Source organism: Oryctolagus cuniculus, chromosome 2 (genome assembly GCF_051225735.1).
Source record: "Oryctolagus cuniculus isolate XC-2025 breed Fujian yellow rabbit chromosome 2, ASM5122573v1, whole genome shotgun sequence".
In the NCBI taxonomy this organism is placed as follows: domain Eukaryota; kingdom Metazoa; phylum Chordata; class Mammalia; order Lagomorpha; family Leporidae; genus Oryctolagus; species Oryctolagus cuniculus.
Window position 1 is genome coordinate 12,926,458 of NC_142868.1, and position 16,086 is coordinate 12,942,543.

At 44.9% G+C, this 16,086-nt stretch overlaps 2 protein-coding genes across 6 annotated transcripts in view; one reads left to right on the forward strand and one right to left on the reverse strand.

The window, feature by feature from the left end:
- The first annotated feature begins 4,602 nt into the window (after positions 1 to 4,602).
- On the forward strand, positions 4,603 to 11,860 carry MED28 (mediator complex subunit 28). 2 transcript variants are annotated; one of them, XR_016229784.1, is made up of 4 exons: positions 4,603 to 4,770; positions 7,343 to 7,409; positions 8,215 to 8,574; positions 10,019 to 10,346. XR_016229784.1 is itself a non-coding variant. In XM_002709367.6 (4 exons), exons 1-4 carry the CDS (start codon positions 4,612 to 4,614, stop codon positions 10,214 to 10,216), a joined length of 537 nt encoding a protein of 178 aa, XP_002709413.1. In that variant the 5' UTR covers positions 4,603 to 4,611; the 3' UTR covers positions 10,217 to 11,860. The 2 variants fall into 2 exon arrangements, 1 of the variants encoding a protein (XP_002709413.1); XM_002709367.6 differs by having other exon boundaries at positions 8,462 to 8,574; positions 10,019 to 11,860.
- A 1,256-nt stretch (positions 11,861 to 13,116) lies between these two features.
- FAM184B (family with sequence similarity 184 member B) overlaps positions 13,117 to 16,086 on the reverse strand; it is a 141,868-nt gene continuing 138,898 nt past the window's right edge. For 3 of the 4 annotated variants that reach the window (XM_089326975.1, XM_089326976.1, XM_051841992.3), the window contains 2 exons: positions 15,462 to 15,661; positions 13,117 to 14,205 (listed from right to left, as the gene is read on the reverse strand). In XM_089326975.1, the coding sequence (XP_089183101.1) occupies positions 14,112 to 14,205; positions 15,462 to 15,661 (294 nt within the window). In that variant the 3' untranslated portion in view covers positions 13,117 to 14,111. The remainder of the gene's footprint in view (positions 14,206 to 15,461; positions 15,662 to 16,086) is intronic. The other variant, XM_089326974.1, reaches the window with a different exon arrangement.

Sequence of the window (16,086 nt, forward strand, 5' to 3'; positions counted from 1 at the left end):
TGTTAAAGAGCTTTTGTGTATGACATCATTAAATTCTCATAATAACTCATGGGGTAAGTACAGTTGTTATTTCATATGATAAATGAGGCACCAGAGAGGGTTAATGACATGTCACTAATATCCCACGAGCAAGTAAGTGGCAGAGCAGAGGTGACTGCCACAGCAGGCGTGCGTAACTGGTAGATCGTAACACTTTCCTTCAGTGCAGACACAGGAAGTGGAATTTATTTGAAGCACTGAAGTAAGATACAGGACCATACAAGTTCCTCTCAATGGGTAAACTGCTTGCTAACCTCCTGGGGCTACAACCAATCAACAGAATTCCTTTTGTGTAGATTTGGAATACAGATGCCTTCTCCCCCTCTCCCCCCTTTTTTAATGACTATTTATTTATTTATTTATTTGAAGGAGTAACAGGGAGAAACAGAGATCTTTCACTCACTGATTAACCTGCAAATGACCATAACAGATATAACTGGGCTAGGCAAAAATGAGGAGTGGAGTCAGGAGCCAGGAACTCTATCTGGGTCTCCCACATGTGTAGCAGCGGCCCAGGCACTTGGGCCATCTTCCACTGCCTTCTCAGGAGCACTAACAGGAAGTTGAAAGTGGAACAGCCAGGACTTAAATGGGCACTCTGACATAGGAGGCTGGCATTCCAAGCAATGGATTAACCTGCTGCAACACAACACTGGACCCCCTCTTTTATATCAGGTGAATCAAATCTATGAATAGTATTTTTTTTTAGGACTCTGAAGGCATTTGACAGGAAAAACTATGGTTTGCAATTATTTCTAACATTTAAAAGATTTGACATTTAAGAGGTTATTGTATATCTAAACTGGTTTATGGAAAACATATGGCAATGGGCATGTATATTCATAGTATTAGAAAATCAGTAGTAGTAATAAACAGGTTGCCTGGGTATCTTCATTCAGAAGCTACTTCTTCAGGAAAGATGGAATCAGAAGATTAAAACTATCGGTTTATGAAGGAAACAAAACATTTCTTCTAGGTGATTCAGAAGGTCCAGGCCAGTGTTGACAGGTTTTCTTTCAAAGGCATTTTAAGTATAAAAGAATAGAACTCGTGTTCACTACAGTGAGAAAGCATAGGCTCTGGTTTCATGTTCTTATCTAATCTGGTTGAGATGAAACAGTACTTGCTGCATGAACAACTACCCACCAGGTATTTTACAAACCCTTGTGGTCCTCAGAACCACACTTTATACCCTTATTTGTACTAACTAGGACTAAGTATGCTGTGGAGAGCAACAAATCCAAAATGAAAGGAGCAGGGCAAGCAGAATATAATCACAGATGAATGTATTTAAGGACTTTTGACTGAAGTCCCATATTTGCGGTACTCTTACCATCAACCAGAGTAAGCCATGTCTACTGCACTGGATTTGGGGAATGCAGATTAGCTGGGTGCATTGTCACCCCAATAGGAAGAGAGGAAAGGAGACAGTTGATGAGCATGAAAGCAGAACAGGGTTTAGAATCCAGACCAACAACTATGAAGTCCAGCATCTTTGTATTCCAACATATGGCCTTGAGCTCAAGAAACTCAAGAATATAATGCAGTCTGTAAGCCCTGACAATAAATGGATAATGCACATTTTAAGTGCTCTGAAGACGGGCACTATACCTCCTGCTTTTATTTCTGCTCATATATACACATGATTCAAACCTCTGTCGGATGCCAATACTGGATGGATAGATGAAAAAGGAGACAGTGGGATGGAAGATGAACTTGATGAAATCTTGGAATGCTTGGCAGTTGGAGATTTTGGGATTACTGCAGAGTAAATCCAAAGATGCTATCCCACATCACAAAGAAATCTTTTCTATTTTGGAGAAAAATACGGATTCAGCAACACTGCATGCCTACCAGTGTGCCAGACATTGTGGAAGGTGCTTGGGGATGGCGAAGTACAAAAAGATGTCCCTGCCCTTAAGTAATTCAAAAGTTAAGGTTGGGAGAAGAGTTTTAAAAACACGTTCTGTCACTTAGTGGTAGCTCAGACAGTACTGATCTGACCATTTCTTTAGGGTCCTTCTTTTGCAGCTGGTCATACACACTCTACAGCCTGTACCTCTGCCACCTTTGAGGTGTGGGTTCCTCCCTTGTATCACAATCCTAGAAAAATGTTAGCCTAAACTCTGTCTACAGAAAAGTCAGTTCAACAAATTACCTTATGCATTTATTCCACTCCCAACCTATTATTCTGAGAAAAATCGTGGAGTTCACTTGACTGCATTGCCCTCCAGTAACCATCCTTTCTCTCTATACTAGATCACTGCTTTGGTGGTCTCCATACCACCATTCTTTCTTTTTATCCACATGAATGGAGAATTTTTTAAAAATATAAGTCACATATGTCACTTCTTGTTCCACAAGTTAATCTATTGCAGGCACTTTAGACTCCTACATACATTATCTCATTCCTGGTAACCTTTCCAATGCAGTGTTCTTCCATTTTATGAAGATTCAGGTTTTCAGCCAAATGAAAAGCTCTACTCTGGGATGAATCCATGAGAAATTTCACTGACCAGGCTGGTGCTGCAGCTCACTAGGCTAATCCTCCGCCTGTGGCACCAGTACCCTGGGTTCTAGTCCTGGTTGGGGTGCCAGGTTCTGTCCCGGTTGCTCCTCTTCCAATCCAGCTTTCTGTGTGGCCAGGGAAGGCAGTGGAGGATGGCCCAAGTGCTGGGGCCCTGCACCCATGTTGCAGTTGGTTTCTCAACAATGTTGCAGTGGATTCGTTTACGAGAAGAGGAGCATGATGGGGGCAAGAGGTGCAGAGTCACCACACGGACTCCGGGAGTCAGGTGAAAGCAGGCCTGAGGCTAGCAGCCCGCAGACTCATTTATTACAGTTGGAACAACATCTTATATAGCTAAGACCAGCCAATCTGGTCAAGGGGCAGTTTATGCCCCAACCAATCACAGCCTGTTGCCAGGCAGTTTCAAATCCATCCAGTCACACCCTATTGCCAGGCAGTTTCAAATCCATCCAATCACAGTCGCTGCCAGGCAGGCTCTGTTGCCAGGTGGGTTTCAAAGCCATTCCTGAGTAACTGACGCTAGCTTGCCAGTGGCCAGCTTGGCATGGCCTTTTCATTCCACCACACACCAGCACGGGAGACCAGGAGGAAGCACCTGGCTTCTGGCTTTGGATCGGTAAAGTGCTGGCCGCAGCGGCCATTTTGGGGGTGAACCAATGGAGGGAAGACCTTTCTTTCTGTGTCTCTCTCTCTAACTCTGCCTTGTCAAAAAGAAAGAAAGAAAGAAAGAAATTTCACTGACCACTCTCAAGTAACTTAAAAAGTACTTAGGTAGACTGAAATAAAATGATGCTACTTTTCACATTCATATATTTGTGGGTTTTTTTTGGAAAATATATACTTTTTTAAAAACTTATTTGAAAGGCAAAGTGACAGAGATGGAGAGACAGAGTGAATTTCCAATCTGCTGGTTCACTCCTCAAATGCCTGCAACTGCTGGGGCTGAAACAGGCCCATGCCAGGAGCCTGGAACTCCATCATGTCTCCCACTTGGATGGCAGGGACCCAAGGACTTGGGCCATCTCCTGCTGCTTGCCCAGGCACATTAGTAGCAAGCTGGATTGGAAGCAAACAGCCAGGACTCAGCTTAACCCACTTTGCCAGAACACCAGCCCCAAAGTTACAGTTTTAATACAAATATTAACATGTAAGTTTATTATTTTTCATGAATTGAACTCTTCCGGTTCATATTAATAGGTAAATATTAGATACAGCCCACATAAACAAAAACTTGGGTGCTCAATAATTCTTGGGAGTGCAAATGGGTCTTGAGACCTAAACAGTTTGAGAACTGCTGGAGCAGACTAGCCCCTCCTGGAATTCTCTTTTGGTTCTTTCAATCACCATGTCCTGACCGTGTCTATCAATGCCAGGTCATTTTGCATGATGGGGATAGCGGTGAGACAGCTAGGCACTACAGAATGGCGCCTGCATCCCAGTTGTTCATACGCTGTAGAGAAGAAATTGAAGTGGGAGCGAGGGTGTTAGACTGAGGCTGGGATCGCGGAAAGGAAGGTCCTGTGGGTTCTCTGACCGCTGCGGCTGGCTCACTCCTCTGGCCCCGTGGGCCGCCGCCGGGTTTGCTTACTCTGCTAAGCGGGACCTTCTTCAAGCGCTCCTAGTTACATTTGCACTCCAGTCGCGCAGCGACCCCACTCGGCTCCACACCGAAGTCTAACGGGGAGTCCCCGCGACAGCCAGCATTCGGTACACGGCACTCCCTCAGTACGTGTGGCGTTCACTAACGGGTCAGCTGAGCCCGGAGAGAAAAAGCGACTCGGGCTAAGCCTGCGGGTTTGAGTCGGGTCCAGCGGCTTCCAACTCTGACGGGAGGGCTCGCTCCAAAAAGGTCATCAACGCTCCCCTCCACAGAACTGTGTCACGTTCAGTCAGAGCCTTCAACAAGAGGAAAAGCCTAGGCAGCTTCCAAAACAAACACGCCCCTCAGCGCCCGCCCTGTCTCGTCGCCGGGCTCGGCTGTCACGTGACCCGTAGCCCGGCTCTCGCGCAGGCGCAGTGGGCTTTTCCGCGCCATTCCAAACATGGCGACTCCGCTGGGCGGCATGTTCTCCGGGCAGCCACCGGGGCCCCCGCCACCAGGGTCTGGACTCCCGGGCCAGGCTTCGCTTCTTCAGGCAGCGCCAGGAGCTCCGAGAAGTTCTAACAGTACCTTGGTGGACGAGTTGGAATCATCATTCGAGGTAAAATGAGACTTAGAAGTCTCTCCCCAGCCCTCCCCGCTTCCCTGCCACGTGAACTGCGCTTGCGCCAGTTCTCCAGCGCTGCCAGTGCCACTTAACAAGTGGGGAAACCGAGGCTTGGAGAACGTACGTCCCTTGCTTCAGGCTCCTCGTTGAGTGGTGGCGGAAGCGTGCGGATTCGACGTTTCTGTGGAGAGACGTGCTCTCGAGGTTTGCTTGCCCTCCCGACCGCGGGACCCTTCCCGGGTCCCCGCGTGTTTAGCAGGGGGCGCATTTTCTGTGGAGCGCAGGTTTCACCGCCTCAGCCTCTCCGCTCAAGTTCACTCTTGGGGGGCGCTGGGGTTCTCTCGAGACTCGATTTCAAGGCCTCATTTCCTGTGAGACTTTTCCTGTTTCCTCCGCCGTTTTCTGTGTGGACCGCTCGTGGCTCAGGGCACCTGCTTCTCATTTCTATCTGGGTGCGACCCTTTGACGTCCGTGATGGTAGGGAATTTTTATATATATAAGTGTGTGTGTGTATATATATGTATATATATAGGCTCTTTGGTGGAAGGAGTTGAGGTCGTTCACTCTTGATGTGGAAGGGAGCTTTGGTGGCCACCTACTCCCATCCCCTCCTTTTATAGATGGAGAAGCTGAGGTTCAGAGAGGGCAAGGAAACAGCCTCCCAAATTGGGTTTGTGGGAATGAGAATTAGCACGTAGGCCTCCTGGCTTTCCATGCAAAGGTTCTGTCCTAGGGAATTTCTAAAAAGCATACTTTTGTATTATACATTTTCTAAAGCTGTCAATGGAAATCTGTGTAATCATAAATGTATATGTGTATGTATATATATGAGATATGTGTGTGTGTGTATAGTTTTTAAGAGGGGAGAAGAAGGTACTAAATTCATGAGGTCAGATTTCAATCCCACTCTGTTTGGGGCCCAGCCACCCCTGAGGGACCAGCCCAGCTTTGTGAGACAGTTTGTGACTTAGTTGGCCCTCTGGATGGGAGGTTTTCCGTTAACCATAGGTTTCATGAAGAAGGTACATGCTGCTCACATCCCACGTCCAATAGGAATTAACTCGCTTTTTTTTTAAAAGGTTGATTGATTGATTTGAAAGGCAGAGTTAGAGGGAGAGATCTTCCATCCACTGCTTCACCCCCCAATTGGCTGCAGTGGCCGGAGCTGTGCCAATCCAAAGCCAGGAGCCAGGAGCTTCCAGGTCTCCCATGTGGGTGCAGGGGCTCAAGCACTGGGGCCATCTTTTACTACTTTCCCAGACCATAGCAGAGAGCTGGATTGGAAGCGGAGTAGCTGGGACTCAAACTGGTGCCCATACAGGATGCCAGCACTGCAGGCAGTGGCTTTACCTGCTATGCTGCAGCACTGGCCTCCGGGATTAACTTTCAAAGTAATACATAGAGACTACCGGGAGGGGGATGCGAGCCGAAGGACTGGTAGGCACTGTTTCCGTTGTGTGCGTGGTGGCGACTACCAGACTGTGCGCAGAGAGGGACACACAGATGGAAGATTGCAGTAGGTGGGAAAAGCGAGGAGGCCCTGGGGGCGTACCTCGTCCTGCCCACCATTCCTCCTAGGGCCCAACATCTGAAAACAGATGGAAAACAAAAGCCCAGGTGCTTCCCTGACCCAGCCAATTCTCTTGCTAGTATTCTAGCCTACAGAATTCCCCATTGGAAATAAATGTTCAATTTGGGAAAACTTATTATAGCCATTAGAATATTCTGAAGACATTAAGACCACAGTACAGAGGCCGGCGCTGTGGCACAGTAGGGTAATCCTCCGCCTGCGAAGCCAGCATCCCATTTGGGTGCTGGTTCAGGTCCTGCCTGCTTCTCTTCTGGTCCAGCTGGCTACTATGGCCTGGGAAAGCAGTAGAAAATGGCCCAAGCGCTTGGGCCCCTGCACCCATGTTGGGAAACCCAGAAGCATCTCTTGGCTTCGGATTGGCCCAGTTCCAGGCGTAGTGGCGGCCATTTGGGGAGTGAATCAGCGGATGGAAGACCTTTCTGTCTCTCCCTCTCACTGACTGTAATTCTACTTCTCAAATAAATAAATAAAATCTTAAAAAAAAAAGTAATACATAGAGTATACCATTTATTTTTCTGATTTGCTGAGCAATGACCAGTATTTCCCTAGTCTTCTCTGTAAATCAAGTGGTGAAACTGAAAGTAGAATTTTCCGCGCAGTTGATTGTGTGCACAGCACCAAAGCCAGGCTTGAGAGTGGAACATGAGCAGGAGGAGGGTGCCATTTAGAAAATGGAGACAGGGACAGCCTCTAAGGAAGTGATATGTGAGCATTGAGAGATGGGGCTGGTGTTCAGCGAGCTAAAGGGATGGGTGGTCTGAGACCAGATGTGCCAGCAAAGATCAGCTGCCTGTCTGCAACCATAGGCCCAGCTGGGACTTAGTTATCAAGCAGCTTTCTAAGCATGTGTACATCTTGTCACGTGTAAACCTGGAGGCCGTCATCTCGTGACTTCCACAAGAAGTTATTTCTGAAGTAAGATTTTTGATGTATTTAAATGATATTTTTTTATTTTGTTATGTTTTTATTATATAGGCTTGTTTTGCTTCTCTGGTGAGTCAGGACTATGTCAATGGCACCGATCAGGAAGAAATTCGAACTGGTAAGAATCTTTCAATAATCTTGCCTTCAGCAGGATCTTTTAGGGTTTTTTTGTTTGTTTGTTTTGTTTTGTTTTAAGATTTACTTTATTTAGTTAACACAGAGAGAGGTGATCCTCTGGATCACTCCCCAGATGGTCTGAATGGCTGAGGCTGGGCCAGTCCAGAACCAGGAGCCCGGAGCTTCTTCTGGATCTCTCACGTGGGTGGCAGGGGCCCAAGCATATGGGCCATCTTTCACTGCTTTCCTGGGTGCCTTAGGGAGCTGGATTGCAAGTAGAGCAGCTGGGACTTGAATTGGCATCCATTTGGATACCTGGATTGCAGGTGGTGGCTTAACCTGTTATGCAACAACGTTGGCCCTTTGAAGGCTAATGTTAAACTTAATTTATACTGTCTTTCAGTCCTGCTTGTATTCTGAGAGAACATTTTCAGGGAATAAATCCTATGCAAGTACTTTCTTTAAACTGCTGGTTATTTCTTTGTTTAGTTTATTAATTGATATCTTATGTCACTCATAAGGAACCACTTACAATGAAATTTTCATGCTGGTACTAGATAAAAAGACCAATAGTGTGTGCTACTTTAACACATGTACACACACACACACACAAACACACACATTTTGTTTTTATTATTACACATGTGTCACAGAGAACAGTCTAAAAGTCTGCCCTGCTTCCTCCTTTGTCCCCAGTTTCTGTCCCCAGAGGTAACCAGAACTGACTTCTTGTTTTGTATTTAGAGTTCCATTTGAACTAGAAATCACAGTGCTAACTGCTGAACCTCTGGATTGTCTCTCCTCAGAAAATCGGTGGTTTTCAGCTATTGAGGTCTCATTTTCACCTGCTAAAAGCTCCAGTTATCTGTTCATTGGTGGTGACCGTCTGGGAACTTGGGAGTCATTACTGCTGCAGCCTAGATTAAAACCACAGATCACATCCATGAGAATGCACTCTTGGTATTCTGACCTGTTATGAGAGAGGTTGTAGATGTGTCTTAAGTGTGTCTAGTGTGTTTTTTTTTTTTTTAATATTTTGGTCTTTTTTTTTAGGTGTTGATCAGTGTATCCAGAAGTTTCTAGATATTGCAAGACAAACAGAATGTTTTTTCCTGCAAAAAAGATTGCAGTTGTCTGTTCAGAAGCCAGATCAAGTTATCAAAGAGGTACAAACTCATTTCTTAACTATTTTATTTATTTATTCGGAAGTCAGAGTTAGAGGGAGAGACAGATCTTCATCCACGGATTTGCTCCCCTGGTGGCCACAAAGGCCAGGTCTGGGCCAGTCCGGAGCCAGGAGTTTCTTCCAGGGCTCTTGCATGTGTAGCAGGGATTCAAGAACTTGGGCCATCTTCCACTGTTTTTCCCAGGTCATTAGCAGGGAGCTGGATCAGAAGTAGAGCAGCCAGGGCATGAACCCATGCCCATGTGGGATGCCGGCATTACAGGCGGTAGCTTTACCTGCTACACCACAACACCGGCCCCTCTCCTTAACTTTTAGAAAGAGGAAACATCAGGATTCTATTTATGCTTTAAATGAGATAGACTCTTTTGCTGTGAGTTTCAGCAGGGCTTTATAGAGGAGCATAAAATGTTGTCAGTGTCCATGACAGCCTGACCAGGGAGTAGGGAGTGAGAAGCATTCCTTCAAACAAGCAGCTCTGCTTATTAGTGGCTTTCATGGCAGATTTTTCTTAAAGGGGAAGTTCTGCATGAAGAAATAAAAAAGCTATTAATGTAGGTGGTTTTGGACAGGAACCTGTGACCTTGGTCCCTAGTTGCCTTACCCAAAAGAAGGGTTCTGCTTGATTCTGTTAAACAAATGAAAAAATAGAGAATTCTTAACAGAGGCTCCTTGAAACTCAGTATATCATTTATCTCGGTTGTCTGAAACTAGGGCATCTGGAAGTGAGTTGAGGTTGCTGAACAGAACCTGCCCCTCAGGATGGAGAAATGGAGAATTGTCCTGCCCCAGAGGCCACTGGGCCCCAGGGAGAAACGCATTGAGATGATTGTCTTTTGCAGTTTTTGAAGTGACTGCTCCCATAAGCTCATCAGTTAATCTAAAAGGTGCATTTTATTCATGATGCCAGTTGTTGAGGGGCGAATGGTAAGAAGACCATTATAGTCTTTTGTTCTGATTCGTTTCCTGAAGTGCACCTTTGAATAGCAGTGCAGTGGGCTCTAGGGCAGATCATAGTCTGACCTAAGAGAGTGGCAGCAGGGATCCCACTGGAACAATCAGCATCTTTAGCTTCTTATTTTAGATTCTCAGCAGTAGCCTTTGGACAGAGATCCTGGTTGGCAGGGCCAGGGTGAGAAGACGACTGGTGTCTTTTTGGCTGCCCATTGGTGCTTTTTGTATTTTGTGACTTGTGTAACTACTGAAAGAAAAGTCATTACAGATAAAAACTCTGAGTAGGCAGATGGCTTCCATTGGAAGAATTGTGCTTTGAGTTAATTCAAGTAGTGGCGCCAAGCAGAGTAATGGGCTCAGTATTGCTTAATGGATTCTCTTGGTTTTGGATTTACTTCTTACTGTTGTTAATTTACTGGGAACGACATCCATTTTTCCTGAATGTGCTCTGACTCCATCATTTTGATCTGTAGGATGTCTCAGAACTGAGGAATGAACTGCAGCGGAAGGATGCGCTGGTGCAGAAGCACTTGACCAAGCTGAGGCATTGGCAGCAGGTGCTGGAGGACATCAACGTGCAGCACAAAAAGCCAGCCGAGATCCCCCAGGGCTCGTTGGCCTACCTGGAGCAGGCGTCTGCTAATATCCCTGCCCCTCTGAAGCAGACCTGAGGCAGCCTTGGACAGACAGTTCTGCCTCTCGGTCCACCTTTGGACTTGGAATTGGGAAGCACTCTTTGCCAGAGAATGAGATAATTCTGGTTTTATGCTCCCAATTAAAACTTCCCCCTATTTTTATAAATTGTTAATTTCTTGCATACTTTATAAAAAGGCTGTAGCTTAGGAAAGTACTTTTATTTTTGTCTTGTGCAAAGTTGAGACAGTGTGATGACACTGCAGACTCTTAACGATTTTTTTTTTTTGTATTTTTTGTATGACTTTTCATCCTCTTTACATTTGTTAAGTTAGTTTATGTGATCTGAGAAAAAGAATTACTGTAGTCTGAGAATCAGGGGAAAGGGGTTTTGCTTAGGCCTTTTAGGATAATTTCTCCTCAGGCAATTTAGAAACATATCTAAATTGTGTTCAGACTTTGAACTACCTCAAAAAGAGGAATCTAATGCAACCAAGTCTGCAATGCTTCCGGAGTGTTACAGAAGTTGGTATTTTGTAAATAGGTCAGAAGAGGATTAAATACCCTAGGTTAGGGTTGTAATATTCCAGGGGTCCTTAAGTTCACTCTGGCTTTTATGTGGGGTGTGTTTGTGTTTAGTGTGGTGCATACTTTCATTGGGAGAGGATGTAGCAGGAGCAGTGAGATGCTGGGTTTTGACAAGCTCTGCAGAAGTCAGTGGAGATAACGGCGGATCCTGTTCTTGCAGGGGAAGTAGCAGGGGTTAAAGCTTACTCTGATAGTCGTTTAGTTTGAGTTTTGTTTGCTGTGTTCGTGTTTTACTTTTTTGGAGCAAAGACAGTTTCTAGAAAGCTTTTTGCTTGTGAATTTAATTTTAAGGGGATGGGACTTAGGACTGAGGGCTGGGCCCCAGGGTGATCCTCAGCCTCTGAGCCTCCCCAAAGAGCTGTGGAGCCTCTGTGCTAGGGAGACATTTTCCCCTCTTGTTGAATGGGCTTTTCCTTTCCCTGATGTATAGAATCTCTTAGTGGTTGTGTCCCTCCTCCCAAACGTAGACTGCGCTGTCTTCTGGGCTGAGTCTTAGCTGTTTTGTTCTCCCTGGCTTTGAATGCTCACTGGTTTCCCACCTGGCCCTGGGGCCCTTTCCTGCAGCCTAGGGCGCAGGACTTTGACCTCTTCCCTTGCCCTTGCCCGCTTCACTCTGGGAGGTTAAGGTTGAATCAGTGTCTGTGGGTCGATCCTTGAAGACCTGTTGGAGTTAGGTATTAGTCCCATGTATGATTTATCATTGACACATGATACTCACTACTTAGTTTTCTGGTGTGTGCGATGTTTAGCCCTTGGCTCTGATACCCAGCTGAAGCCAGTGAATCCCTTCAGTTATAAACACAGCTTTTACAAGTCATTTTTGCTTACACTCTAAGAGGGTTAACCTGGTCATCTCAAAGCTAATTAGGAACTCTGATTGGCAGCTTTAAACTTCTTGATTAAAAACTTAAAGTATTAGTCCTTAGTAATAAAGGTGCTCCTCATGAAAAGATTTGAGAATGATGCTGGTTGGTGCTTAGTGAAAATACTTTGAACTAATGTATGTGCCAGTTATTGCCACTTCTTTATTATATTGCCATTTCTGTATTGTATTGAAAAGTTTTCTTTTAAATAAATAGCAGTTTTTCCATGTTGTCAGTTTGTAAACATCTTTTTCTTCTTAAGGATATCCTGCTTGATGAGCACAGGAAGCATTCTGAGGTCTGTCACAAAGTGTTTCAGTGGGAGCTAGCGCTTGCTGTAGCTGTTAGGACACTGCCTGGGGAAATGCCCGGGTTCAGGTCCTGGCTTCACGCCTTATTCCTGCTTTCTGGTTTTTTCTGCTTTGGGAGGCAGCAGGTGACAACTTGAGTGGTTAGATCCCTGCTGCCCACTGGGAGACCTGGGTTGACTTTTCTGCTCCTGGCTTCAGCCTGGTGCAGCCCTTTCAAATAAAAATAAATGAATGCATGAGTGAATAAATAAATGATTTTACTGGTGTCCTCTGGGGTCTCCCTTAACGTCCTACTCACCTTGGATAAGTCTGTCCACATCTTCAGAGCAGCTTTTTCCTTCCTTTGCTGTTCATTTGCTGAAGTGCCTACCCTGCATAAAACCTGTTTTTGTTCTGGGCTTCAGGCCAGGTGCATTCTCCAGGGCTTTCCTGCCTTAGGTGATTCCTCCTCTCTCATCATCCTTCTGCTGGATCGTACCCTGCAGCTTAGAACAGTCCTGTCCTTCCATCTAATGCGTTTCCCTTGATCTTGAGCTGCCATCTCCTTTCTCAGCGCCCCTGCCCACCGCCCCCTTCACAGTCTTCAACTCCTCTCCCCTTCTGGTTGCTCCAGTTAAGTCCAGCAGTGGTGGTGGACCCAGGGCATTCCTTCCCTGCATGGGCCCCTCTAATGGGCAGTTGGCACTGGGGCTCCCATGTACCTGGCCAAAACCTCAGAGCTCTCTGCCATCTGACCCTCCTCCCCCAATTTTCCTTGGCCTGCCTTTCACAGTTGTCAAACCTGCATCATAGTCCAAAGTCTCTTCATGTCTTCTACTTCCTCTCAGCTTTCTCTTACACATGTGTTTGCCCTGCAAAGGATGGGAGTGGGAGACACCTGTACCTGACATCCAGAAGCTGACCTAACGTCATTTAGCCATGTTAATCTTGTACATGAACTGTAAATGCCAGCCTTAGCATTGCTGTGAGGCCATGATAGACAAAACAAGCCTCTTCATTAATTTCATCTAAGCACACACAGAAAAGCCAACAGACAAAAGCCCAAAGCATGGTCACTGTGCCACCTATAAAGTACCAAACTGCCTGGCTAAAATGAGTGCTTTTAAAAAAAACACAATTACTCTTTCTTCATTTGTTTTGCCTTTCTATGGGAAAACAACACTGGTCACAGCCATCTTTGTTTTCCAGTTGTTAGTTTTATTCAAAGAGCAAAGAGCATAGAATGAACATCTGTTAATGGGCCACTTGTTGGGCCAGCACCAAAGGACTGAGAAATATTTTGCCCACTACAAGTTGTATTGGGTGTTATCAAGTCACTCTGCCGGTCAGAAGATGGGCCGAGATCAGGGTCAGCACCTTGAACAGTCATTTCCATTTCCTTCTACTCCACTAAGCCTGTGCAGTGGGAAAGCAACACAAATGGCCCAGACCAAAAGACCAGATGCTCAGTGGATCTTTGACTTCAAAGAACAGTCTAGAAATTTTCAAATGACCAAGTTGGTGCTACAGTCACAGAAATTGAGATGCCTGGTGGGACAAGGCCTGACTGTTCCCAGAAGATTCCAACCCATGTTGGTATCTTAACCATATTGTCTTGTTAAATTGTTACAAAGCTCCTTTTGAGGTAGGTGTTCTGCCCTCTATTGTTGGCTGCTGTCTTAAACCTAGGAAGTCAAGAGTGCTCACTTCAAGTGTACCACAGTTCACTTTTAGTAGGTTTGTTGTTTTCTAAATAGCTTTGCAGTTTATTTTGAGCTTTGTTTTATTCCTGTTCCTTTTGAGGTTAGATGTGCATTTTGGAATTAACATCATTTAATTTAGAAACAACTCTTCCAGTGGCAGTGACTGGCATCCTAAGGAAAAATGAAACCACTTGTAAAGCAGACCATGGAAATCACAAAGTGATACCCATCAAAGTGGATTATGATGTTATGGACACTAGAAATACACTGTGTAGGTCATTAGTGACATTCATAACATTGTCCTATTGCTGCTTTTCCGTAACACTGGTTGGTTTTATCTAATGTCTTTTTTTTTTAAATGAATTGGAGTCACCATGAAATGTATCATATATAAATCATATTACAAGCAAGTTATTTGGTTTTTTCATTCCTTTGATCAGACATTGCAGAAGAAATCTAATGTCCTTGTGATGTATCCCAAAGATTGGTTTAGAAAGAGAAGTACTTAGTGAACCACTCCTGGTGCGGAGGGCCTGGTTTCTGCTGTGCGTCTTTGGGTTGGGCTGTTTCACCATCTTGTGTCCTAAAACAAACCAAAAAAAAAAAAAAAGATTTCTCGTATGGTTTTGAAAATATTCAATGAACCCTACCATCTTTTCAGGGGGAGATAACTGCTCCTTTGCTCCTTTACTCTTCAAAAGATTCAGAACCTCTCTGACATCTGTGGCCGTATCACCTTCAATACGCCTGACCTGGGAAGTGGAAGATATGAGACCCTGACAGCTAGTGTTTGTAGCCGGGAACAAGTTACAAAGAATGAGGGTGGGAGGGAGGGTCTAAAAGGTACAAGAAAGAAATGTTTAATTAACCCAGCTTTATAACATATACCTTATAACACATCACCTGTTATGTATTACAGTATCTCAGTGAAGCCATGAAATACACCTTGAACGAGAGAAACAGGAGGCAACAAGGCACAGGTTGAACATCCGTCATCTGAAATGCTTGAGACCAGAAGTTTTTCAGGTTTCAGTGTTTTGGATTTTGGAATATTTGTATAAACTTTATTCATCGAGCATTTCTAATCTGGAAATCCAAAATGTATCAAAATCTGAAACTTTTTAAAACATTGCTCGAACTGTAGCATACACACCTGGCTGAACACTATCTGCATTTGTGAAGCTTCATATGATACAGTGAGCCAATGGCTTTATACAGAGTCACATCATAATGAAATGAACCCATGGCCACAGTCTGGAGCTGGCTGTGGCAGTTAAAATGGGTATGCTTGCTGTTCCATGCCTATGTTTCCAATGCTTTGAAGCAAAGGGGTTAGGTTTATTTAGGACTACTTGTGTTAAGTAAGCCTTGTGGATTAATCCCTTTAGCCTGATGAGGCAGGTGTATATTATCAGCATTTTAGAGATGAGGATATGGAGTCCCAGCAAGGTCTAGTGGCCTGTCCCAAGCTGCACAGCTAAGAACCACGAGGACTGGAATTTAAATCCGGACCCCAAGAGCAAATGAAGAGAGTCTGCTTCCTTTGTAGCCCACACTGAAGTTTACAGCCAAGCGATTCGGTGTCCCTTTTCTATCTGTTCGAAACAAGGCCCTCTGGAATTTGGTGCCAGAAATAGTACCTCTTCCAAAATCCTCCAAAAAATGATATAATTCCCTTGTTTTAACAGTTTCCTCTCTAGGCTGGGTTGTCATTTCTCCAAGGCAGGCTTGTTCTGTTAATCTTTGTATCTGCCTAAATGCTGAGTGTCTAGGCAGGTGACAGAAAGGATGCATGTTTCCCTCCTCTCTGGAGAAAGGGGGTAACTGCTCCCCACTCACCTTGTAGCAGTTTTCGCCTCTAGAGGCGGAGTGGGCTTGTAAGGCCGGCCACAGCTGGGGCTTGGGTCCAAGCTGGGTGACTTAGTTATCGGAGGGGCACTGATTCTGGAACTCAGATCTCCACTCAGAAAGTTCTTTGCATAGGAGGCGAGGTTTGGCACGCTGACCACGCGGCTGGGCACTTCCTCCATCCTCTTCTTCTGTATGGAAGGAAAGGTCAGTGTTGCCCCCCAAAAGACATTACTATGAAACTACCTGAGGCCCAGCCAGCAAAATTACCTAGGAGAGACAACAATCTTATTTACATATTTGCATGTCATTTTTAGTACCATTTCCCCTCTAATCGTGGTTTTTTGTTTGTTTATACTGAGATGTTCCGCTTTATTTGCAATAAGCAGAAGCTGGAGAAAAAAACATTTTATTAATGCTACAATGAATATATAGTCTATTCATACACTATGTCTGCATTTCACAGTACATTGCAAGCAAACTACCTGAAATATAGTTATATGCAATAACATGAATGAATCACAAAACAACACTAAGCAAATCTGACGAGAAAACATGTATGATTCCATTTATACGAAGTTCAAAAGCACTTAAAACTGAATGGAAGTGCTGAAAG

Bases quoted from the DNA above. Each gene is read 5' to 3' on its own strand.
- MED28 (XM_002709367.6), top strand. From the start codon at position 4,612: ATGGCGACTCCGCTGGGCGGCATGTTCTCCGGGCAGCCACCGGGGCCC. The intron at 4,771-7,342 runs GTAAAATGAGAC...TTTATTATATAG, and splicing joins AGTTGGAATCATCATTCGAG to GCTTGTTTTGCTTCTCTGGT. The intron at 7,410-8,461 runs GTAAGAATCTTT...CTTTTTTTTTAG, and splicing joins TCAGGAAGAAATTCGAACTG to GTGTTGATCAGTGTATCCAG.